The sequence below is a fragment of the Vigna unguiculata genome, chromosome 7 (assembly GCF_037176805.1).
Source record: "Vigna unguiculata cultivar grain cowpea cultivar isolate G323 ecotype 2 chromosome 7, ASM3717680v1, whole genome shotgun sequence".
Taxonomy (NCBI): Eukaryota; Viridiplantae; Streptophyta; class Magnoliopsida; order Fabales; family Fabaceae; genus Vigna; species Vigna unguiculata.
Genome location: NC_140798.1, coordinates 39,881,791 through 39,908,977, shown reverse-complemented (window position 1 = coordinate 39,908,977; position 27,187 = coordinate 39,881,791). Strand labels below are relative to the sequence as shown.

General features: G+C 30.0%; 1 protein-coding gene and 1 pseudogene across 8 annotated transcripts; both read right to left on the bottom strand.

Moving 5' to 3' along the window:
- Window positions 1-1,663: 1,663 nt before the first annotated feature.
- On the bottom strand, window positions 1,664-11,890 carry LOC114192115 (aminodeoxychorismate synthase, chloroplastic-like). Of its 7 annotated transcripts, none has more exons than XM_028081707.2 (16): window positions 11,480-11,890; window positions 10,717-11,187; window positions 10,550-10,624; window positions 10,055-10,427; window positions 9,368-9,499; window positions 8,872-8,939; window positions 7,898-7,962; window positions 7,675-7,741; window positions 6,984-7,265; window positions 6,761-6,884; window positions 5,795-6,108; window positions 5,525-5,604; window positions 5,177-5,279; window positions 4,297-4,379; window positions 2,703-3,320; window positions 1,664-2,546 (listed from the first exon to the last, which is right to left on the bottom strand). In XM_028081707.2, exons 4-16 carry the CDS (start codon window positions 10,395-10,397, stop codon window positions 2,066-2,068), a joined length of 2,760 nt encoding a protein of 919 aa, XP_027937508.2. In that variant the 5' UTR covers window positions 10,398-10,427; window positions 10,550-10,624; window positions 10,717-11,187; window positions 11,480-11,890; the 3' UTR covers window positions 1,664-2,065. The 7 variants fall into 7 exon arrangements, with proteins under 7 accessions (XP_027937508.2, XP_027937511.2, XP_085532305.1 ...); XM_028081710.2 differs by having other exon boundaries at window positions 10,055-10,424; XM_085676179.1 differs by having other exon boundaries at window positions 10,550-11,187.
- Window positions 11,891-17,123: 5,233 nt separating this feature from the next.
- On the bottom strand, window positions 17,124-25,940 carry LOC114192116 (aminodeoxychorismate synthase, chloroplastic-like; annotated as a pseudogene). The gene is made up of 14 exons (XR_014996435.1): window positions 25,884-25,940; window positions 23,211-23,599; window positions 22,656-22,787; window positions 22,207-22,274; window positions 21,543-21,607; window positions 21,320-21,386; window positions 20,669-20,917; window positions 20,446-20,569; window positions 19,585-19,891; window positions 19,341-19,420; window positions 19,061-19,163; window positions 18,821-18,903; window positions 18,103-18,720; window positions 17,124-17,973 (listed from the first exon to the last, which is right to left on the bottom strand). The product of XR_014996435.1 is annotated as an aminodeoxychorismate synthase, chloroplastic-like (transcript).
- Window positions 25,941-27,187: the final 1,247 nt, after the last annotated feature.

Here is a 27,187-nt window from a genome sequence, read left to right as displayed (position 1 = left end):
CCTTTTAAATCATTAACAGAGCATTGTACAGGTGGCACGGTTTGTATTAGGATGTGTTACGTGTATTGTACATGTGTGGTAATTAGATATTTGGGGATAAATAAGTGAGCTAGGGTTTTGGTAAGGAATGTGTGGGCAGTTGGTGAGTTTTGGCAATCTTGTTCCTCTATTCCCAATTGGTGTTGCTGCAATCTTCTTCCTCCTGCAATCCATTATATAGGTATGTTATAGTCCCAATCTTCTTCCTTTACCTCTAGTTGTAATCGTTGGAGGCAACCGTGTTGTATCACTTCGTGCACGGTTGATGGTTCAACGAGAAATTGATAAGTACACAGTGAATGTGGATGCCCAATACAAACCGTACCACCTCCGTTAATGATTTAAACGACGTTACAGAAAAGGACAAAATAAAACACTAATTACGAAAATGAGGACCATTTTAAACATTCGGTAAAAACGAGGATCATTTTAAACATTCTATCAAATGAGGATCATCCGCAACAAACATTACGAAAATGAGGACCAAAAAGGTATTTAAGTCAAAATAATAATAAACATAATAGACTTTAAGTAAAAGGTTCTTAGTTGTTAGTTATCGACCATAAAATAGTTTTATAAACATTAATTATTAATAGAGAAAATCTAACAAACATCAAACAAAATATAATTTTGGCCTATATCGATGTGTAAATAGTAATGTCAACATTGAATAAAAAAAATCTAACCTTATATAAGTTGAAGAATAGTTTAACTGATACCTATAATTGTCATCAATGAGTAAATAGTATTATCAATATTGATTGAGAAAACCTTCATCAAGGTTAGTAGAGAAATATATTCATATGTCCTGGGATTGACTCTAGTTAATAAAATTTCTAACTTGTATCAATTAAAATTAATCTTCATTGACATCAATAAAAAATATTATATTTGACAACAATAAAAAAATACAATTCAATAACAATAAATTTTTGATTAACATTAGCTAAAAGATATTATTAACTTGTATTAACAAAAGAGTAATATATATTAATGACGACCACAAAGAATAATCATGATCGATTTATGTTAAAATAAATCCTGAAAAATGATGTTGTATATATACCAACCTCAACCTAAAGAATAATATCCAATTGTAACAGCTTAAGAGAGAATGTAAAAAGAACAGATACAAAATTTAGAAAATAAACTGTAAGAAAAAAAATTAATTATTCTTTTAAGATGAAAATTGGAATTCTTTAAATTTAAATATCCAAATTAGTCTCATAAACTTATAAGACTTTATTTTTCTTTAATTTTTTATAAAAGTAAAATGAAATAAAATTATTCAACGGATATGAAAATAAAATGAAATAAAAATTTTAAATGAAATATTTATATAGACTACAATTATTTTTACCAGTATTTAATAATAAAATCATAAAATAAAATTTGAAAATAAAAATTATACTCCTAAATAACAATAAGAAACAAATCCCTAAAAAATCATTAAAATAAAAGTTTTCTCTCGCGTAGTCTTTTCTGTACACACACCTAAATGCTTCTTGCTCTGTCCTTCCAAAGCGATGACAGTAACATTTTCATTTCAAATACTAACTGCCGTCTAAACAAATAGATTCCTCCATTGTGCAGTAACATAATAGCAGAACCATGCAAAAGGAAATCAATAAACAATAGGTCACCAACTTCATAGGCAAATGAGTGAAATACAATAAAACTCCGGCAATTCATTCAACTCAAATTACATTTTGGAAACAAAATTGCCTGACAAAAAAAAAAAGAAAAAACCTCAAATACAAACCAGCAGCCTAAATTGTGGCCATTTCATCTATGCACAAATATTGCTATAACAATTCATCTATATTTCTATAAAAACTGAAAAGGAACCCTCCTGTTTGAAAAGAAAACCAATGGATTTCTAACCCAAAAAACAATTAAACCTTTCTATAGTACAACATTCTTTAAGATTCTATGAGAATGTATAACGATTAATAGGATGAAATGAATCTTATTATTTCTGACCTTTGACCAATAAAGAAAAGGCTATTGTTGGACCTATTGAGCTCTAATCAAAATGCATCACAGCCCTTGATGGGGCTCTTGTTTTCAAGACCATCTCTTCATACTCGTCTTCAGGGTTTGACAGAGCAATAATTGCCCCTCCAGCCCCTATTGAGGCTTCACTCTCATGTAGAATGACAGTTCTTATGACAATATTTAGATCAAATGTCTGATTGTACGAGAAAAATCCAATACAGCCTGAATAGATACCTCGTGAACAACTCTCAATAGAATCAAGAATTTCCATTGATCTTAACTTAGGTGCACCTGTCATTGAACCACCGGGAAATGCAGCTTTGACGCAGTCTACAGCACTGACATCTGACCGCTTCTTCCCACGAATTGTACTCACCATTGTGTGAACAGTTGCATATGATTCAACATCCATGAGACGCGGCACATGAACAGAACCAGGATCACATACACGACCAAGGTCATTCCTTAGAAGGTCGACAATCATCAGGTTTTCAGCCTGATCCTTTTCGCTGAAAGAGAAAGCAACTTAGTTCACAATAGATTCACCCAATTGAAAGAAAGCATCAACGATAAACAATGTCTTCAGAGAAGTAATTCCAAAATTTAAAATGAAGCTGTAGAAAAAATTGTTAAGATAGTGATGTGTAGAATTAAATATAGGTCACCTGAACTGCAATTTTAATTTGAGTTGTTCATCTTCCTCTTTGGTAGCACCACGACCTATCGTACCCTTGATGGGCTTAGCTTCTAGTGTATTCTTCCTATCCAACTGCAGGAACCTCTCGGGAGAAGAACAACAAATACACAGGTCCTCCTTTGAAAAATTAAGCCAAGCAGCATATGGTGCTGGATTCCTTTCTCTCAAATGCAGATACAGCCCAAGAGAATTTAATTCCTTAATCGGCTTCTTCATCTGAGTTGTGAGGCATAACTCATAGCTTTCTCCATCTTTAATGTAGTTTAGACACTTCTTAACATCCTCAATGTACTGCTCTCTAGATTTTTCAGCAGCAAAACCCGCCTTGTTTGAGGAAAGTGTTAAATAATGAGAGTCCTGTTTTCCCAAAGCCATTTTCACAGAGCCGTCTAAGCTCAGAAGTTTCTCCTCTGTGTCGTCCAACCATTGTGTAACACTTGAATTTTCTTCGTGTATTGCCAATATGTAAACATCGTCATTTTTGTGGTCAACGACCACAAGATTATCAGCAAAGAAAAAACATGCGTCTGGAGTTTTAGATTTGTGACGGTTAGATTTCACACCACATTCTACTTTGAGGTCATACCTGCAATACAAGAAACCGATTGTTTGTCGAGTTTTAGATGGTTGAAGGAGGGAATTTAGAGAAGAGATAATTCATATAGAACACAAAAATACTAATTTTTATTTGTATACATACTGAATCATAATCTTAAATAATACATGGGTTATTGTTTGGAGAAGAAACTGAAATAATACTTGGTTATAAGTCCGCGGTGGCTGTAAAAGAATACTCTTTGAATGTTAGAGGTACTTGGGGGATTAGCTAAGAACTAGATGTAGTTAGCGACAGAGACAAACCAGTATAAAAAAAACCTTATGATTATTGTTTTTCAAAAGGTGTTTGAAATTCAAACTTATTAATCGATGACTTTTAAAGTGGAAAAAAATTTTAAAACAGAAATAACTTCCCTTCTTACATATATTTTGCTGTAACACACATTTAGAAATGATGTGTTAGTGTTTCAAATGATACAAAACATCATGAAGTACTTGCCCTTATTTATATTAATACTAAAATATAGTCTTAATTACATTACATTACTTAAGGATACAAATCAAAAGACAATAAAGAAATATTAAAACTAATTCTGAGAGGTGATCTAGAATACCTAAAGTATTCTTAAATTGATATAATGTCAGATATTTCTCATATGTTCTAGCATAAATTTACATAACAATATCTTACAAGTAAACATACTTAGCAAGAGGAACCGTAACAACCAAAATATCAGAATGATGATCCATAATATTTCAAACTCTATAAATGTTGGGTTATCATATTATGACAATTAGAGATAATTAACTAACTTAATATAAGATTCAAACTAAGAACATAAAATCAGAGAAACAAGGCAGGACAAGAAAGAGTGGCTATAATACCAACAAAGCAGAAGTAATAGCATTAAATAAAGATAGAATTAGGAGCAATTGTTAGACATATGCTTAAGCGTTTAGGTTTATTCAATTTAGAAATATAATTGCTTAGCATTCCCACCTACCCAATGTAACCAACATATCCACCGTGAAAGTCAAATGGCAGGCCTTCATATTCATTTTTATCATAACGATATGATAAAAGCTCCTGCAACATTATGAAGGCAACATTTTTATGTACGAGAAAAGAATATAAAAGGGAAAAATATTTGTATATTGTTAGAAAAATGAATATGAGGTCTATCATGATTGGGAAGATCCAAGTAGTTGGGAAATCATTTAAATATGCACGAAGAAAATATACAAATGATAAAAAAAAAATCGACTTTTTTTATATCTTAAACCTTTTTACTTATTCCTGAATCCTACCCAACCCTTTTTTCCTTTCTTAATTTCGTCTCTAATCAAAGCATAAATCATTCAAAGTTAAACATGGCATTGCATTGGTCTAGATGACCAGAGAATGGAGAATAAGGATCTTTTTTGTATTATCTGAATATTTGCTTTATTAGCATATGTGCTGTTTAGAATAAATCATTTAGGATTAAAAAATCATAAGACAAATTCGGGGCAGCATAGCTTGGGAAGGATAAGATATCCTCTAAATTATAGAAATTATATATAACAAGCATTAAGGATTAATTATCTCAAAAGCTTAACTTGTTATGTAGAAGCCCATTAACTATTTTATATCCAAAAAGTCCCTTGATGCAAAAGCCTTTCAGACTTGAAGCAAAGACAAGAATAGCCTGTTTTTCCCTTGCGTTATTTCAACTAAAGAATGAAAAATGGGGATAACATAGGACCAATTCTACTAGAAACTTTAATTGTTAGGAAGAAGCAAGAACTACGTCTAAGTTTAACAATAAGGTGTATCCTTGTTGAGGAATGTTATATGCAAGGATAAAACATCATAAGACCAACACAGTTTCAGTCTGTATGTACCTTGTTCAGAAAATCAAGAAAACCTTCTTTCAAAAATATCGTTTCCGCAGAACCTTGACAATCTTCCAATGACAAATAACCACCGCCTTTTGAACTCCCATCACTGGAAAAGGTTACAAAGTGATAGAAATACTTATTATCCTGTTCATGCATCAATAAAGAAAATAGTGCAACTCAACTCTTAAAAAGCATACAACAGAACACAAGCAGACCACTTATTTTGAAGAAGCCCATTCACCAACACCTCACATAAAAGAAATAATTAAAAAAATTAAAGAATGTAAAACAGAAAAAGAATTGAAGAAATTAAAGAAAAAAAATTAACAGTTGAGAGGATTGATTTCAAACCTTTGATGAGACAATCTGAACGTTAACTGCTTCCAAAGCGGTCCGCCTTTTCCTCCCATAAATGAAAAGCGTGCTCTTTCCTAATAAGGATGGAAAAAATAAATATTTGATAATTAGCAGCATATAATGAAGCTTTTTATCTCAATATGACGAGATGCTATGTCGCTCGGTTATTACAGTTTGAAGATCTAAATGAAAACAGATGTATGTATTATTCATTATAAGCATTAGATAATAAAAGATGTCTTCAACTTGAAAACATTGGAATACCTTCTCTGTGGAGGAACTATCCAACCAAAAGGTGTTTTCAGTTTCATGTCCAAACAACTCACAAAATATACTTTCTGCTCCACCAACTTGACCAGCCAAGTGACCAAATTTCCTCCATTCCAACTTCAAACATTTATAACCAGTGGTTGCATGATGAGTATTTACCATGTTGAACATTTCTAAATGCTTCATCTCAGTTTTATTATATTCCAAATCTCTCTCTGCATGAACTATTTTTTTTAACTGATCCACTGCATTGTTCTCTGCACTAATACTACTGCAAACCTCTATTACGTTTGAAAGCTGCATGCATGCTAAAGAAAGTTTACTGCTCGGGTAAATTACAGAAAAACTTATAATATTTGAAGGCCAATGAAAATTGAAAATAAAACTATGGAGCTTGTAAACATTGTTAAAAGGATCTGACCCTAGCAGGGGAATAAAAAGACTGGGATACAAGATACAACTAACTATTGCAGAAAATGGAAAGTGGCATACCCAATAATTAAGCAACTATTACTCCCAAATTAGTAGTATCCAATGCCCCTCATTCCTTAATATAAGTCACTTTTAACTAGTTCGCTTGAATTAAGAATTTGTTAAAATTAATAGTGTTAAATTAGCAAAAATTATCCTAACTTTCCAAAATCAGCCTTATTTAAAACACCAATTCTACTAATTTCTATCTCCACTTTAATTATCTTTTAACCCTCCTCTCAAAATATGATTAACCTTCTCTCTACAAAAATACTTACCTCTCAATAGTTTTTCAATTAAAAAAGATTTGAAAATTTTCACTCATGCCCAAAAAATCTGAAATTTTGGTTACCAAAGGGTACTTCAATAGAGCCCATTATTGTCGGAAAAAGCCGAAAAGATAATATCAGTAAAGTCTGAGTAATTAAACATCTTTCAAGCATTGACAACAAAGAGAATAAATTTTAATAACAAAGCTCTTCAGTTTACCATTAGAATATGCACGTTTTTCCTTGAAAGATGACCTAAATCTCAGCCAATAATCCTCTGTAATCTCTCTAAAATTTTTGAATATTTGACTTCCGTAGCAGGTTGCAACACTTTCTGGATGAAACTGAAGATCAAAATTGTTGAGTTGAACACATTTAACAAACAATGAGCTAACATAAACGCAAAGGACATATTATAGGGAGATCATTTATGCATTAGACACCTGCACACCATAGTGTGGTCTTGAAGAATGCCGGATTCCCATAAGAACTCTTGTACTTCTAGTACTTCCATAATCAAAATGGTTTGAACTTCCATTCTCAACTATAGCTAAAACAGGGTCGACGAAAATGCTTTCAACTTTTTGAGCTTCATGAACGTTGGACTTGCCAAAATCATCGCACCCAATAAATGGAAGTGTGCTAGTGGAAGAGGTCCATGCTATTGGAATGAGCTCTTTAGGAAGTGATTCAAGATCTATAACCAGTGAATGATATCGAACCACCTGAAATATACGACTAACAACAATTATGACTATGATGGTAGATCAGATACATTTAAAATTTTGACAAAAAAATACAAGAAATCTAACAGGAAAAAAGGGATAATAAACAAACATTTTGTGAGAGATTATCTAACATTTTGTAACTTTAGATGAAGGATCACGTCACTGCATCAATATTTTCAGATAATATCAACAAATTATTCACTTACAAAGCCCTTAGGTTCAAAATTCCAATTATGAAAATGCACTACAAATCAAATAAAGGGCTTTTAGTTTGGAAAATGTTTTGGAATTGCTAGGAAAGGCTCCGGTTTTTAATTAAATTGAATTGAACACAGGTGATTTTGGCAAATGGCCAAACACATAAATAAAAAGTTCATCGCAACAGAATATGTAATGGTGAACAAACCTTGAAACCATAATTTCTACCAGAAGGTACATCACGAAAAAGCTGGCAGCCATTGTGCTCAACTTCACTGCAAAGTGCAAAGAGTTAGTTAAAAGAAAAGGGAAGGATGTATATGATAACTTTAAATGATACTTTTTAGGTATGTTTATTTTCATAAATGTTGCAATTTCATAATAAGTACTGGAAAAAAACAACAGATATGGTTTGAACTGTTTAGCCGTACCTCAAACGACCATGGATTGGTTCGGATGCATGGACTATTTGAGCTCCGTGCACATAACCTAATGCCTATCAAATCATCGATTAACCAGTTAAATAAGAATATAATGTAAACAACAGTTGTGAAAGACAGAATTATGACAAATATTATGAACCAAAAGGATGAATTACAACAAGTTTAGGTCTAATATAATACTTGATAGCAACCAAGACATGACAACACAAGTTATGAGACCGATTTATGAATAATGATAGTCAATATAAGGCCTTTATGAACTAGAGTTGGTCCACCATATTACCAAACCATTGACCATCATCATCAAGCATAATGCAACTAGTACACTGTTTACACACTGCTGAAGATACCATCTTAAACCGAGCATCATATATCAATATATACAGGTAAAACTACAACTTTTTTCAAAATTAAAAAGAGTGTATCATCTTAATATTCTTGAACCCAATTATATGATTATCAAAATGTTTTTTCTCCATTTTCTTCTTGATTACTTCTCTAGCATACGAAATCTGTGAATGGAATAAGATTTTCATCCCTTTTTAACATAAAATCATATTAACTAAATACTTATTCCATTCCAAGCTGTCCAAACTCCATTCCATCAATAGACTTTGAATACTAATTTATCTTCAGAAGAAACATGAGAATGGAAAAAACATTATGTACGAAGACTCTATCCTAGTATGATTACATTCTATGAAGGAAGGTTAAACAATAAAAAATGAAGGGGTAAGATTGTTGTACGTTACTGCAAGATCGAAATTCAAGAAATAAAATGAACTATGCATTGAAACTCGGACATGTTATTAGCAGTACAAGTTGAAACCTTAAAAGTTACACGATGTTCTAGAAATGAAGGAAGCATGGTCATTAAGGTTTGTGCACAAAGCGAGTAAAAATAAATATAGGAGTAGGGGGAGAGAGGAGGCAACAATCTTGCTGAAAAGAAAAGTAAATACCTGGTGTCCAAGGCAAACACCAAGAATAGGAACATCCCAGCATTTAAGCAACACCTGAAGACAAATGCCTGAACCCAAACCGGAATCATTTCCAAAATTACTAAAGTATAAAAACCTTCCACACTTAAAGAAATAAAGATCAGGGTAACGTATCAAATTAAATAATATTATTAAATTCTGTAAACTAAATTAGGTGTACTTTTACAGAAAATACTGTTGGACATCTATGAGATGGCCCAACAACAAAATCTGGTAGGTTCTAATACCATATTAGAATGAAATGAGCTTAACTCAATCCCAAAGGAAGCTAATGGGGAAGGACCATCCAGTTCTTACTAATAATAGTATTTTAGCCATATTTCTAAGTAATATGGGACCTTTTAACACAAATATTGAAATCCGTAATAGAAGCAACTTAGTTTTCTGCTGCCTCTTTTGGAGCAATAAGTAAATTAGTGAAAACTTTCAAATCCACAAGGTCATCCACGATTTGCACCTATATCTTCGGGGCATGCTGGAGAACCAGGTCCAGGTGATATTACAATGTTATCAAAAGCATTCTCTTCGTACAAGTAATGGTAAAGTTCTTCCCACGTCCACTCATCATTTTGGATCACCACAGGCGGGACTGGCAAAAATGATAAACCAAATCAGCTGTTAAAAAGGACATAAACTCCTTACAAAGCTTCTTAAACCTTCCAAAAGTATACTGTACAAGAGTATGGAATGTTCAGAAAGATATTTAATAATTAATTCTTCTAAAAAAATAGTGACACGCATGCAAACATATATACTTATCAACAGGATTTTACTATTTACATCTACAACAATTCTAATAACATTAACTCCTGTGATCATCCAATAATTGGCCATTATAGCTCTATTTTTTAGGCTCCAGGTTAAAACCACTTGATATTGAAAAGAGAGGTCTGCCAAAATGGCTAGTTAATACATTGTCACAAGCAGGTTTACTCGGTGCATTTTCAACACATAATAATTTTTTTACAAACTCTGTGCAGTTCAATATTGAAAAAGTTAATCTATCACTACAATTTCTTTTAAAGAGTCCTTTTTAAGAAAAAGGCAATTCCCTGTTAAATTTTTACTATTAAACTAGGAAAACAACATTTTGCAAATTGTCTTCCACACACATCCACATTAAAGTGAGAAACAGAGAACTTACCACCATTAATAACAGATAGTTCCTGGTATATATTGTAAGTGTAACTATCATAGTTGTCTATCAACAATGTCCTCACAAAATCTGCCTTCTGTAGAGGCACCTGCATCCTTCTCTTTCTAACAAACGACTCCTCTTTGTGGTTGTGCATCAATTGGCAAGAAACCAAAGCGTTGATGTTCTTTCCATTGCCATTGGATGCCCCCACATCACCACCTTTCTTAACGAAGCAAGAAACCCTTAAAGATGATCTGGACAGAAGAAAGTTCACATTCTTGTATTGCATGCCTTCACTCGCAGGACATGCGAGTTCGGAAGAAAACAAACGCAAAGACGAAGAATTCATGTTTTGCTAGGAAAACTGTCTTTAGACCTTCTGCAGATGAATATGCATAAAATTAATTACTAATCACCAGGTAGATAATTATGTGCAAACTAAAGTCCTTCCGAAACGCATTTGAAAGGCAGAATACAAAAGCGTAAGGTTTCAACGTTCACCAGTGATTGTGAGTGTGATTGTGAATGTGATTGTGTGATTCCTCTAATGAACAGTGGCAGCAAGAAAAGTTAGATCTGAAAGAACAAGAGATACCGAAGAAACAAATTAAATAGAAAACAATGACATGAGCAGAGACAGAATTAAAAGGTGGCACGTGTAAGCATACGTGTATTGCTATGGCTTAGAGAAAAGGAGTTGCGAGTTCAGAGATCAGAAGAGGTGGCAACTGGAATGGGATTGGCGGGAGAAGACAAATGGCGTGGCAATGGAGCTTGTTAGTGCTTTACAAAGCTTAGTGTATATATTTCTTTTGCCATGTGAGTCACATGCACAAGTTTTCAAATTTTGGTAGTTCACTTATCATTTTCCATTTCGCGTGCCATGTGACTCACATGCACATTGCCAAATGTTGTCAAAATATCATTTTACTGATGATAATCCTCCGGCTGCACATTGTGAGTAGTCTTACTCTATTCCCTATAGTGGCTGTACACTTGATTTCAAATTACTATCAGCTACTAAACATAGCGATTTCATATCCATTATGGGGATGTTGAAGCACTTCAAACAATTTTCAAACTTATTACTGACAATTCTTCACGCCCAAATCCTAAGTTGGATTTGGTCTGCCAAGTACCTAAGAGAGAAGCAAAATCCTCAACACAGTTCGTTATGAAGCTTCACTCAAGTTTCTATGCTAAAATTCTTATCATCTGATTCAACTCGACTATTATATCATAATATATAATGGAACTATGGTAACCACTTTTATTTAATTTAATAATACTACATTTCAATAATAATAGTCAATAGTCAGTATAAACATTTCTAAGAATCTACTTGCGAGAATAAGATGCAATCATAGAAGAATATCTAGAAACTATCACTGATTATAAATTCAAAGCTCCTGAAATAAAATTGATTCTAACTGTTCAGGCGCGCTTAAGCTGCATCAAGAAGCTGGTGGTGAAGACGCGGCTGACGCTTGTGGCTCGCCGGGGAGGTTGACAGTGGTGTAACTGCACGTGTAGTTGGTGCGGGTTGTGGCTGGTGAGAGGTAGATGAGGTCCCAGGGGGTTGAGGCGTGAGGTTGAAGATTGATGATAATGGATGTGGAGAGCTTGGGGATTTCTGTGTCGTGATTGGGAGGGTTTGATGCGAATGAATGAGAGATTGGGAAGTGTGATAGAGGAGATGCAATTTTCTGTTCTTAGCGTGCGCGAAGATGGTGAGATTAAAAACTGCCCTCTCAGGTGAGGTGAGGTGTTCTTCTCCGTGTGTTTTGAGTGAAAGTGGTTGCGTGAGTCCTTTTTTCGTTAGGGATGAGTTATCATGGGTGTTCTTTTGCCAACAAAGATACGAGTGCGAGTCGATAGAAGTATTTGAAAATAAAATTTGTGTTTTTTAAAAAAAAAAATGAGAAAAAAATAAATGAAATTTATGAATGATTTGAATAAAATATAAAATTTTAATAAATTAAAATGAATATTATAATTTTATTTTTGTAATTAAAATTAATTCATTATTATTAATATAATTTTTATTTTTATTATTATTCTTATTCTTATTTAAATTATTTAATGTTATTGTTATTAATATTTAATATTATTATTATATATATTTTAACGATTAATTATATTTTTTATTAATAATTATTATTATTATTTTAATAATTAATAATTTTTTATTTTATAAATTAATATCTAAATTAATGATAAGAATAATTAACTATTTTCAATCGAGAAATCGATTTTAATGATATAAAATTTCACCCAAATATTTGGTATATTTTTTATTATATATTTTTTGAATAAAACATATCCTTAATATGTTTGTATATTTTTTCAAATAAATGTAAGCTTTTTTATATATTTTTTAAAAGTGTTCACTCAATTTGATTATATTAATTAAAACATTAATATCATTAAAAGTAAAATTTTCTCACTCATTATTTCGGTGAACATTCTCATGGTTTTCATGGTGTATTCATAAGTTGTAGATGTTTATATATCAACAATAATAACAACAACATATGTTCTTGCAACATATGTTCTTGTTATTGTGTAATGTCATTTTCTATAATCCACCCCATCAAAAATTTATAATTTAGTTCATTGTATTTTTACTAAATATGATCAAAATTTTATAAGCGATCTTATGCATGACATAACATTTATCGAAAAAAAATGAAAAAGTATCATAGTATCTTATGCATTATTCACTTTTGCTATATAAATAAATTTGTAAACCATAAAAAAATATTTTTTACATAATTTATCAGTTAATTTGAAAAATAATTATTATATGCCAAAGTAACCGGTAACCATGCTTGTATTAGAAGATAATAGTTGTTTGGAGGAGTAAATTTTCATAATATATAATATTTTAGTGATATACATAATGTAAGTAGGTAAAATTAAGATTCCAACCATTTATATATTAAATGAAAATTTAAGTGTTTTGTTTTTAAAATATATATATATATATATATATATATATATATATATATATATATTTGCATAAATTATGAAGAATTGAAATATTAAATTAAAATTAAGTATAAAATAATAAATACCAATATAAAGAAAGAAATATCATAATATAGTAACATAAATTTGCAATAACTTCAATATTTTGATTACTCTTGATTTTCTCTTCCTCAGAAACAGTTTCAAAACTTCTTCTAGTTAATGGGAATTATAAAACAACTCCTGAAAACAATAATATCAGTTTTGAAACAGAAAAAATAAATAATCATGATTTTATATCTAATTTGAAGTTACTTTTGACCAAATGTATTTGTTTTAATATTGTTGTTAATGAGACTTAGGTATGTCACATCTGAGAGAAAAAAAATGCAATCCGAGTTTTCAAAATATTTAATTATTTTTTTTAATTGGTAAACCCTAGATATTTTTCATCTATCCTTAATTCACCAAGGAAGTCAAAACATAACTTATAAAATTATTGAAATAAAACTTATAATAACAAGGTGTATATGACATATATTATAATTGAAATAAAACTTGTAATGAGAAGATGGTATATAGCTTATATCTATCGTAAAATTTTGTATATTTTTTTTCTAAAGAGTTTTGAAGATTTATTTATACACAACATTTTTAATTGATATCGTATCTATATTTCCATCTTTATTCAGAATTAGAATTTTTAATTATTTTTTTGTTTTGACTCTAAAAACATCATCATATAAGAGATTGTCACTGACTCTTATTTGTTGTCATCGTAAAATAGAGTGATATTAAAATTTGTTTGATTGAGAATTTAACTAGCAATATATAATCAAAAAGTACTCAATTCATTCTTGTATAAATATATTTAGACCCATTTTGTCCTGTTATCACAATGACAGAAATCACATACTTGTCAAATTCATTAACTTGCAAGTCATTACAAATATATTTTGATTGATGAATGTTTCTTATAATCACAATTGGAACACATACTTTCAATTTCAATCGACAAATTGGCTTTACTAAACATTTTGTTTTATTACAAAACATTGTATTTCATTTCAATTTCAAGATTGCATTCACCATTTTCGTTTAAATTTATATTTTCATCAAATTCTAATATGTTTGTTACATTTTGATTTGTGGTAATATTTAACGTCGTGTTTTTTGAAAGTTTTAATACATTGCGATGTTTCCATAAATCTCTTAAGTCTAATTGAAAAAAAAAAAAACTTAAACCCAATTATCCTAAACTTAACTACTCCATCAAATTCATAATCGGTACATAATTACTTTACTGTACAATTATATAACCCTGCATGGATAGTAATAAAAATGTGTCACCCCTAAGAGTCAATTCAAATATTTTATATATTGTTATTTTTTTATAAAAGAACTTCATCACAAAAAAAAAAGAAATTATAAAATTTTATGCGTAATATATATTTGTTTTACGTATTATAAAATTTTATACGTCATACATACATATTTTGTACGTACGACGAAGTTTTGTCTAGTAAAATTTTTACATATTATAGAGTTTTATGTGTAATACATGCTTTTGTATATAATATATATTAATATAAATAAATTATATATCATATTTTTAATTTCTGTAATGAATAGTATCACTTATTTTGATTGCATAATTAATTGCATAATAAATAATATTGATATAAATATTTATTTTAAATGTTTAAAATACTTAAAAAGTGGATATAGTTTATATATATATATATATATATATATATATATATATATATATATATATATATATATAATTATCAATTCACTGAATTATCTTTTATTTTATCAATACAATATTATAAAATTCAATAAATTTATTATACGAGATAATATACTATAATTAAATAGCATTGAAAATAAAAATATTATGTGTTTGAATTGTTAATGAAAAAATTAGTTTTTTTTTGTTTGAAGGGTTGAAACTAGAAGTTGAGTGTTTTTGTTTATGTTATTGATTGAAATAGGTAAATTTCTATAAAGTAAATGATAGCGTGAGAAAATAAACAAAAGTTACACATATGTTTTGTACTTTATATTTTTTTAAGATTGCTGACTAGATTTATTTTAGATGTTTTTTAATTATAAATTTTTTATTATATGAGATAATATATTTATATTTAAATAATATTATAAATGTTGTTTATTGAATAATTAATAAAAAAATAGTTTTTTGTGTGGCAAATTTTAAAATTTTATTTCATATTATTGATTATTGATATCTATATATTTATTCATTCAATGTACATTGTTTTTGTAATATATAATATGATGCGTGAGAATTTAGAAAATGATATTTATTCATTCAATGTACATTGTTTTTGTAATATATAATATGATGCGTGAGAATTTAGAAAATGATATTTTAAGATAGATAGTGTTTAAAATAATGAATACTCCATTCTTTTAATATTAGATTGTTAAAGTATAAATATAAACTTTATAAACGATTTTCATTAATTATAAACATCTTATCTTTCTAAAAAACTTTTTTTCTCTCCAGCTCTCTTCTCTCTAGATTTCTCACTTCTTATGTGTTTATTTGTTTGAAAATCAGAGACTGCTAGGGTGACTCCTGAGATGAGCTCTCTAATCTGGTCCAATCAATTTCTCAAATTGAGTAAGTTGATTTATGGGAATTAAGTCTAGAATTGAAACCCATAAAATAATAGATGAAGTAAAAAGGAATGCTACAGTAAATATGCAAGAGGAGATGCAAGTAAAATTACAAGAACAAGTGGAAGCCATCAAAACTGATGTTTACTGGTTTTAAAACATTTTTGAGTTAGCTACAGACATGTTTTCCAATAGTAGCAATTCTAGATTTTTCTAGCATATGGAATCCAAATACAAATGAAAGAGATATCAACTCGAAAGTATGTTCTTATTCAACATCATTTTTAGATCATTGTTTGTTCACTTATTGTGAATGTATGCATCCTTGTAAATTTGTTTAATTTTTTCTCTCTCTAAATTTAAGACAAAATTAACTCTCATAGGAAGAAGAAGAAGCGAAAGGAGGAAAAAGCTCAAAGGAAACATGTTGAAAAGTAAACTCATCATATCTAACATCAATTAATTATATTTTTAGTTTGTTAGTGAATTTTTAAAATTGAACATGTTAATTATTATTTTATAAATTTTATAATAAATGAAAAAGAATCTAAAACAAAGAAGGCCAAAGTTTTAAAAGATTGGAATGTGCTCAAACATCCTCCCGCTATGTCTCCTAATATGGTAATTTTTATGTCTCTTACATTTTATAATAATACTTCTTGTTTCTGCAGGTTGGTTTCATACCTCAAGACATGATTCAGATAAATTTTTGTGTTGATTTTAGTTTATGTGTTGAGCTTACAAAGTAATCCTTTCAAAGGCATTCATAAATTAGTGGATCAAAGACTTGAAGAAAGTGATCCAATTCAATGGGTCCTGAAGGTGAAAGAATTATTTCTTTTCTTTCAATAATAGTTTAGTACATAGTCCATTCAATTGATTTTTAAGAGTAATAAGTCTATTTATTCTTAATCATATTTTATATTTTTTTTTACAAACATTGAATGAGTTGAAAGCCAAGCCACCACAACAAGAAAACTTTAGTGGTGCTAAACTCAAAAAAAATGAAAAGAAATAAAGACTTTATCACGATTGTAAAGATTTCTTAATTATTACAAAATAATTTAATCGGTAACATTTATTTAAATGTTAGAAAATATATAGATAATGTTTTTTAAAATGTTATAAATTGTATAGGTATCATTTTTTAAATGTTACAACAAAGTTAAATTCTCAACAATTTTCAAATGTTAATAAAGATGCTTATTTATAATATTTTAAAAAATATACTAATAATACATCAAAACATTACTACAAACTAACTTTTGGTAACATGTATTATAGACAACATCATGGGGTATAAATATTACTTTTGCAAATGAGAACCTTTAGCACCATATTCTAAATGTTATTAAAGATAATGTATGCAGTAGTGAGCACGCAAATAATAATAAGAACCAAATCCCTAAAAATTCACTAAAATAACATATCTCCCCGTGGTCTTTTTTATACACACAGCTTTAAGATCAAGCTCTAAATGATGTGTAATATTGCTTAAACAACATATTTTTCTGTCAACAGTGCCATGCTTGATTGGATGTAGACATACACTTTTTCACTAATAATAAGCCATGAGGTAAGCTCTAAATGACTGAATCAAACAAATTCTTTTCCAGCCACCAATAACGGCTCTTAATTAATTGAGCAACATACTAATGCACTTTGAGCATAACATGTTTTATTCATCTTCCATGTATATTGCTCACAAATATTGCTACGACAAATACTGTTACAACGATAAGTACGATGAAATGAATCTTAGTAATGAATCTTATTGTCTCTGACCTCTGACCAACAAAGAAAAGGCTATTGTTTGACCGATTGAGCTCTAATCAAAATGCATCACGGCCCTTGATGGGGCTCCTGTTTTCAAAACCATTTCTTCATACTCCTGTTCAGGGTTTGACAGAGCAATAACTGCCCCTCCAGCCCCTATTGAGGCTTCATTCTCATGGAGAATGACGGTTCTTATGACAATATTCAGATCAAATGTCTGATTGTACGAGAAAAATCCAATACAGCCTGAGTAGATACCCCGTGAACTACTCTCAATAGAATCAATAATTTCCATTGATCTTAACTTAGGTGCACCTGTCATTGATCCACCGGGAAATGCAGCTCTCACACAATCTACAGCACTCACATCTGAACGCTTCTTCCCACGAATTGTACTCACCATTGTGTGAACAGTTTCATATGATTCCACATCCATCAGAAGCGGCACATGAACAGAACCAGGATCACATACACGACCAAGGTCATTCCTTAGAAGGTCTACAATCATCAGGTTTTCAGCCTGATCCTTTTCGCTGAAACACAAAGCAACTTAATTCACAATACATTCACCCAATGTCTTCAGAGAAGTAATTCCAAAATTTAAAATGAAGCTGTAGAAACAATTGTTAAGATAGTCATGTGTAGAACTAAATATAGGTCACCTGAACTGCAATTTTAATTTGAGTTGTTCATCTTCCTCTTTGGTAGCACCACGAGCTATTGTACCCTTGATTGGCTTAGCTTCTAGTGTATTCTTCCTATCCAACTGCAGGAACCTCTCGGGAGAAGAACAACAAATGCACAGGTCCTCCTTTGAAAAATTAAGCCAAGCAGCATATGGTGCTGGATTCCTTTCTCTCAAATGCAGATACAGCCCAAGAGAATTTAATTCCTTAATCGGCTTCTTCATCTGAGTTGTGAGGCACAGTTCATAGCTTTCTCCATCTTTAATGTAGTTTTGACACTCCTTAACATCCTCAATGTACTGCTCTCTAGATTTTTCAGCACTAAAACCAGTCTTGTTTGAGGAAAGTGTTGAATAATGAGAGTCCCGTTTTCCCGAAGCCATTTTCACAGAGCCGTCTAAGCTCAGGAGTTTCTCCTCTGTGTCGTCCAACCACTGTGTAACACTTGAATTTTCTTCGTGTATACCCAATATGTAAACATCGTCATTTTTGTGGTCAACGACCACGAGATTATCAGCAAAGAAAAAACATGCATCTGGAGTTTTAGATTTGTGACGGTTAGATTTCACACCACATTCTACTTTGAGGTCATACCTGCAACACAAGAAACCATTAGTTCATTGAAGAGATCATATAAAGATACAATTAGGTTTATTCAATTTAGAAACATAATTTGCTTATCATTCCCACCTACCCGATGTAACCAACATATCCACCGTGAAAGTCAAATGGTAGGCCTTCATATTCATTTTCATCATAACGATATGATAAAAGCTCCTGCAACATTATGAAGGCAACATTTTTACGTGGAGAAAGGAAATAATAGTGATACATGGCATTGCATTGATCTAGATAACCAGAGAATGAAGAATAAGGATTTTTTTTGGCAAGGATAAACCATCATAAGACCAACACAGTTTCACTCTGTATGTACCTTGTTCAGAAAATCAAGAAAACCTTCTTTCAAAAATATCGTTTCTGCGGAACCTTGAGAATCTTCCAATGACAAATAACCACCGCCTTTTGAACTCCCATCACTGGAAAAGGTTACATAGTGATAGAAATACTTATTATCCTGTTCATGCATCAGTAAAGAAAATAGTGCAACTCAACTCTTAAAAGCATACAACAGAACACAAGCACAGTACTTATTTTGAAGAACGTAGAACAGAAAAGGAATTGAAGAAACTAAAGAAAAAAAATTGATTTCAAACCTTTGATGAGACAATCTGAACGTTAACTGCTTCCAAAGCCGTCCTCCTTTTCCTCCCATAAATGAAAAGCGTGCTCTTTCCTAATTAGGATGGAGAGAATAATAAATATTTGATAATTAGCAGCATATGATGAAGCTTTTTATTACAGTTTGAAGATCCAAATGAAAACAGGTGTATGTATTGTGCATTATAAGCATGAGATAAAAAAAAAAAAAGTGTCTTCAACTTGAAAACAATGGAATACCTTCTCTGTGGAGGAACTATCCAACCAAAAGGTGTTTTCAGTTTCATGTCCAAACAACTCACAAAATATATTTTTTGCTCCACCAACTTGACCAGCCAAGTGACTAAATTTCCTCCATTTCAACTTCAAACATTTATCACCGGTGGTTGCATGATGAGTATTTACCATGTTCAACATTTCTAAATGCTTCATCTCAGTTTTATTATATTCCAAATCTCTCTCTGCATGAACTAATTTTTTTAACTGATCCACTGCATTGTTCTCTGCACTCATACTACTGCGAACCTCTTTGAAATCTGCATGCATGCTAAAGAAAGTTTACTGCTAGGGTAAATTACACAGAACTTATATATTTGAAGGCCAATGAAAATTGAAAATAAAATTATGAAGCTTGTAAACATTGTTATAAGGTCTGGGATACAGAATACAACTTACTATTTCTGTCAGAGTATTAATATAAGTCACTTTTAACTAGTTCGCAAGTATTAAGAATTTGTTAAAATTAATAGTGTCAAATTAAAAACAATTATCCCAACTTTCCAAAGTTACCCTTATTTAAAAATTCACCAATTCTATTAATTTCTATCTTCACTTTAATTATCTTTTAACCCTCCTCTCAAAATACGGTTAACCTTCTCTTCAAAAATATTTACCTCTCAATAGTTTTTCAATTAAAAAAATTGAAAATTTTCAATCAAGCCTAAAAAATCTGAAATTTTGGTTACCAAAGGGTACTTCAATAGAGCCCATTATTGTCGAAAAAGCCGAAAAGATAATATCAGTAAAGTCTGAGTAATTAAACATCTTTGAAGCATTGACAACAAAGAGAATAAATTTTAATAACAAAGCTCTTCAGTTTACCATTAGAATATGCACGTTTTTCCTTGAAAGATGACCTAAATCTCAGCCAATAATCCTCTGTAATCTCTCTAAAATTTTTGAATATCTGACTTCCGTAGCAGGTTGCAACACTTTCTGGATGAAACTGAAGATCAAAATTGTTGAGATTAACACATTTAAGAAATAATGAACTAATATAAACGTAAAGGAAATATTATAGGGAGATCATTTATGCATTAGACACCTGCACACCATAGTGTGGTCTTGAAGAATGTCGAATCCCCATAAGAACTTTCTTACTTCTAGTATTTCCATAATCAAAATGGTTTGAACTTCCATTTCCGACTTTAACTAAAACAGGGTCTTCGAAAATGCTTTCAACTTTTTGAGCTTCATGAAAAGGAAGTGTGCTAGTGGGAGAGGTCCATGCTGTTGGAATGAGCTCTTTAGGAAGTGATTCAGAATCTATAACCAGTGAATGATATCGAACCACCTGAAATATGCGACCAACAACAATTATGAGTATGATGGTAGATCAGATACATTTAAAAATTTGACAAAAAAACAAGAAATTTAACAGGAAAAAGGGGATAAACAAACATTTGCGAGAGATTATCTAACATTTTGTAACTTTAGATGAAAGATCACGTCACTGCATCAATATTTTCAGATAATATCAACAAATTATTCACTTACAAAGCCCTTAGTTTCAAAATTCCAATTATGGAAATGCATTACAAATCAAATAAAGGGCTTTTAGTTTGGAATATGTTTTAGAATTGCTAGGAATGACTCCAGTTTTTAATTAAATTGAATTGAACACAGGGGATTTAGGCAAATGGCCAAACACATAAATAAAAATTCATAGCAACAGAATGTGTAGTGGTGAACAAACCTTGAAACCATAATTTCTACCAGAAGGTATATCACGAAAAAGCTGGCAGCCATTGTGCTCAACTTCACTGCAAAGTGCAAAGAGTTAGTTAAAAGAAAAGGGAAGGATGTATATGATAACTTTAAATGATTCTTTTTAGGTATATTTATTTTTATGAATGTTGCAATTTCATAATAAGTACTGGAAAAAACAACAGATATGGTTTTGAAATGTTTAACCGTACCTCAAACGACCGTGGATTGGTTCGGATGCATGGACTACTTGAGCTCCATGCACATAACCTAATGCCTATCACATCATAGATTAACCAGTTAAATAAGAATATATAATGTAAACAACAGTTATTAAAGACAGAATTATGACAAATATTATGAACCAAAAGGATGAATTACAACAGGTTTAAGTCCAATGCTTGACAGCAGTCAAGACATGACAACACAAATTATGAGACCGATTATGAATAATGATAATCAATATAAGGCCTTTATGAACAAGAGTTGGTCCACCATATTACCAAACCATTGACCATCATCATCAAGCATAATGCAGCTAGTACACTGTATACATACTGCTGAAGATACCATCTTAACAGAACATCATATATCAATATCCTAGTATGATTACAGTCTAGGAAGGAAGGCCAAACAATAAAAAATGAAGGGGTAAGATTGTTGTACGGCAAGATCGAAATTCAAGAAATAAAGTGAACTATGCATTGAAACTCGGGCATGCTATTAGCAGTACAAGTTGAAACCTTAAAAGTTACGCGATGTTCTAGAAATGAAGAAAGTATGGTCTGTAAGGTCTGTGCAGAAAGCGAGTAAAACTAAACATAGGAGTAGGGAGAGAAACGAGGCAACAATGTTGCTGAAAAGAAAAGTAAATACCTGGTGTCCTAGGCAAACACCAAGAACAGGAACATCCCAGCATTTTTGCAACACCTGAAGACAAATGCCTGAACCCGAAACGGAATCATTTCCAAAATTACTAAAGTATAAAAACCTTCCACACTTAAGGAAATAAAAATCTTCCACACTTAAGGTATCAAATTAAATAATACTATTAAATTCTGTAAACTAAATTAGGTGTCCTTTTAAAGAGAATACGGTTGCACATCTATGGGTGACCCAACAACAAGATCTGGAATCTGGTCCGTTCGAATACCGTATTAGAATGAAGTGAGCTTAACTCAATCCCAAAAGAAGCTAATGGGGTGAAAAACCATCATGTTCTTACTAATAATAGTATTTTAGCCATATTTATAACTTATATGGAACCTTTTAACACAGATATTGAAATCCGTAATAGAAGCAACTAGGTCATCCATGATTCTCACCTATATCTTCTGGGCATGCCGGAGAACCAGGTCCAGGTGATATTACAATGTTATCAAAAGCATTTTCTTCATACAAGTGATGGCAAAGTTCTTCCCACGTCCACTCATCATTTCGGATCACCACAGGCGGGACTGCCAAAAATGATAAACCAAACCAGCTGTTAAAAAGGACATAAACTCCTTATGAAGTTTCTTAAACTCTCCAAAATAGAGTATATTGTACAAGAGTATGGAATGTTCAGGAAGATATTTAATAATTATTTCTTCTACAAAAATAGTGACACGCATGCAAACATGTATTTATCAACTGTATTTTACTATTTTCATCTACAACAATTCTATTAACACTATTTTTTGTAAACTGCAGACTATGTGCAGTACAGTACAGGTCAACATCGTAAAAGTTCATTTATGACTACAATTTCTTTTAAAGAGTTCCTTTTAAGAAAAAGGCTATTCACTGTTAAATTTTTATTATTAGAATAGGAAAACAACATTTTGCTAAGTGTCTTCTACACGCATGAGCCACATTAAAGTGAGAAACAGAGAACTTACCACCATTAATAACAGATAGTTCCTGGTATACATTGTAAGTGTAACTATCATAGTTGTCGATCAACAATGTCCTCACAAAATCTGTCTTTTGTAGAGGCACATGCATCCTTCTCTTTCTTTCAAACGACTCGTCTTTGTGGCTATGCATCGATTGCAAAGAAACCGAAGCGTTGCTGTTCTTTCCATCGCCATTGGATGCCCCCACATCACCACCTTTCTTAACCAAGCAAGAAACCCTTAACGATGGTCTGGATAGAAGAAAGTTGACATTCGTGTATCGCATGCATTCACTCGCAGGACATGCGAGCTCAGGAGAAAACAAAGGTAAAGCCGAGGAATTCATGTTTTGCCAGGAAAATTGTCTAAACACCTTCTGCAGATGAATATGCCTAAAATTAATTACTAATCAGCTAGTAGGTAATTATGTGCAAACAAAAGTCCTTCCCAAACGCATTTGAAAGATGGAATACAAAAAAACTTAAGGTTTCAACGTTCAAGAAAAGTTAGATCCGAAAGAATAAGAGATAGCAAAGAAACAAATTGAATAGAAAACATGGACATGTGCAGAGACAGAATGAAAAGGTAACACGGGTAAGCTTACGTGTATTACTATGGTTTAGATAAAGGATTTAAGAGTTGAGATATCACAAGAGGTGCCAACTGAAATGGGATTGGCGGTAGAAGATAAATGGCATTCGTGGCGGATTGTTAGTGCTGTAGTGCATATTTATAATAGTAGGGTGGCAAAATATATATGAAAGAGCGGAGAGGAAAACCAGTATCACAGATGAGCAGTAACTCCACATGGTTGTAACCAATGTTTGGATGGGGTTAAATGTGACTAGGGACAAAAGAAATAAATAACTATTGTTCAAAAGTGTACAGTTTTGTTTCTGCTCCAAAGTGTTCATCCATTGGTATTCAATCTTTGAGCCAAGGTAAAATATTTTTAAAGACAAAATTACTGTTAAAAACAACATAGACACCAAACAAAGGAAATGATGAACTGCATATATGTTTATAATACAATGTAGCTTCATTTTAACCTAAAGTTAGATAATCATATAGGTCATTTGAGTGAAATTTCAATGATAAGAGTGAAACTCTCAACAAAAGCACTGATTTTATTTTGAATTAATTTCATTAAATATACATTCAAATCTTAATGAATTAAAATTTGTTATTCAGGATAATGAGGATGTTATGATGAACACAGTTTATTTTAAGTCCTTGTTAATTTAATCATATTTAAAAAAAATCCATGAAAATAACTTGTAACATTATATATGCAACTAATTAATAATATGTATAATGAAATAAAAAAACTAAATCGAAATTGTTTTCTTCCAAGCTATTAATGATTATCTAGAAGGAAAAAAAAAAACAGCAGAGATTATGTGGTTTGCAATTTTGTTTCATATATAAAATATTTAATGGCTAAGGACTATTAAAATAAAATAATAAGAACAGATGGCTGAATGTAATTGTATGCTACATGACACAGTGTTGCTTCTTTCGAGGCTATTGTTGGTATAATAATAATAATATCAGAGGTTTATTGTTAGGAATAGTTCTAATTTACTGTAACTTGGGGTTGGTGAAAAATGAGTATCAAATTGAAGCTAAACAATAGAGAGAAAAAAAATGAAAACACATGCACATGTGAGTCCCCCAGCTGCTAAATGATAATATGTTTCCCTGGTTAATAATATGTTTGTATTAAAATATTGTTGTGTTATCTTCAGATGATTTGAACAGATAAGCAACCATTGATCTGAAAAGATGAATGATACATTTACTATTATATCTCTTCAACTTCTGTATATGCATATATGTATATGACCTCCCTTGTTGTCCAAATAAATAATAGGTATCATAATAGTTCATGGACAGCGTGCATGGTTCTCAATTATTAATCATAATTAATATATATATATATATATATAATTATTATTATTATTATTAATATATATATATATATGATAATTAATAATAATAATAATAAATATATATATATATATATATAAATATGTATAATAATTAAATTTTTGTTAAAATTTAATATTTTTATCTTATTTAATAATTATTTATTTTTACTTTTACCATATTTTAATGTATAATGAATTATAACAATAAATATATATATATATATATATATAATTATTATTAATAATATATAATAATTAAAATATTTTTAAAAATATAATGATTGATATATTAATATATAATAATTAATAATATGTATAAACTAATAATAATTATTATTATTAGTATATGTATATGTATATAATTATTAATAATATATATATATATATATATAGTAATTAAAATATTATTAAATTTAATATTTTTAATTTATTTAATAATTATCTAATTTTATTTTTATTATATTAAAGTTATTTTAATAATTTTTAATCTATTCAAAAATAAATTTAATATATGGCATCATTTAAAATAACTCAATAATTTATCTCAAAATTCAATCAATTTATTCTTTAAATCTATTACAAAAATTATCCATTGAAATTTACCTAAATTGATTATAACGTGTACATTCAGAAAAAGTTAACGGTCTGCATATCACATACACATCACTCGCACTCGCAAGAATCCTAAGAATCTGTTGGAGTCAAGATTTTGTATTGATGTAAATGAAAGATAAAAAAGATGTACCTTTGTTTAGTCCTGGAGAAGCACAACCTGTGCCTTTGAATATGACAATGCGCTTTTCTTGAATAATTGGCCTATATGCATATATAGAGTGTGTATATATATATATATACCTAAATATATACATGACCTCCAATTGTCGGTACAATTTATGATTAGGAAAATGGTATCGTGTTCCTCGTGACACCTAATCTATTTATTTATAAGAAAACAAATATTTTGGCAATGACATTTTTTACGACATTTGACAACGTCCATGTGCTTCTCGTGCTATCTGTTCCAAAATTAGCTTTTAAATGATATAAATTTTGTTATTTTTAATGTTGGTTTTATTAAAAAATAATTTATTAAATCTTTAAAATATTTTTATTTTGATTTCTGACAAATAATATTTGATTTTAAGTTTAAATATATTTTTAGTCCCTCAACTCAGTAAAATTTGTAATTAGTCTTTTTTTAAAATATTGGTCCAATTTAATTTTTTAACTTTAAAACGACGTGAATTTAGTTATTTTAACTAAATTTTACTATATTTATTTGATGTTTTATTTACGTTTCATGATCATTTCTTAACTAATATTGAAACAATGTCAAACGGTGTAAACAACTCATATATTATCGTAAAATACGTTTAAAATGTTAAACAAACTTAGTAAAAATTGGTTGAAATGACTAAATACACGTAATTATAAAATTTAATGACTAAATTGAACCGAAATCTTAAAAATAAACTAATTCTAATTTTCACTGTAAATTTTACAAAAATTAATTATTTACAAAAATTTTACAAAAATTTAACCATTTTAAAAAAAATTATTAATAACAGAAATAATATTTGATTATAATATAAATAATTATCATAAATCTGAAATATATTGTGTATTTCAAATATCTATTTATTATAACACTTGATTTAATATAATTTGAGAAAAGTTTTGTATTGGTAGACTAAAATATTCAAATGTCATCTCAAAATATAATAGTGTGGGATAAGTTTGTTAACAATATTTTATAATGAAATAATATTATAAATTTATTTTATTTAAACTATTAGTACATTGTCAATAAATTTGTATACTTTATACAATTTATATATTTTAAATATTTATGTATAATCAATTTTAGCGATATAATATATATATATATATATATATATATATATATAAAGAAATTTTAGCTACAATAATAAATATATCTCCGTGTGTGTAGTATGGGTAAAAATAAGTTATATATGTGAATAGATTGTTTTGAAATAGGTTAATTATTAATGATTATTTTATACTAATAACATTATTATTTACACAGTT

Excerpts from the sequence above, each read along its gene's own strand:
- LOC114192115 (XM_085676179.1), bottom strand. The coding sequence starts at position 10,397 with ATGAATTCTTCGTCTTTGCGTTTGTTTTCTTCCGAACTCGCATGTCCT. Across the intron at positions 5,605-5,794 it reads ATAGTTCCTCCACAGAGAAG|GAAAGAGCACGCTTTTCATT; the intron begins GTATTCCAATGT and ends CATCCTTATTAG. Across the intron at positions 4,380-5,176 it reads TTCTTGATTTTCTGAACAAG|GAGCTTTTATCATATCGTTA; the intron begins GTACATACAGAC and ends ATAATGTTGCAG.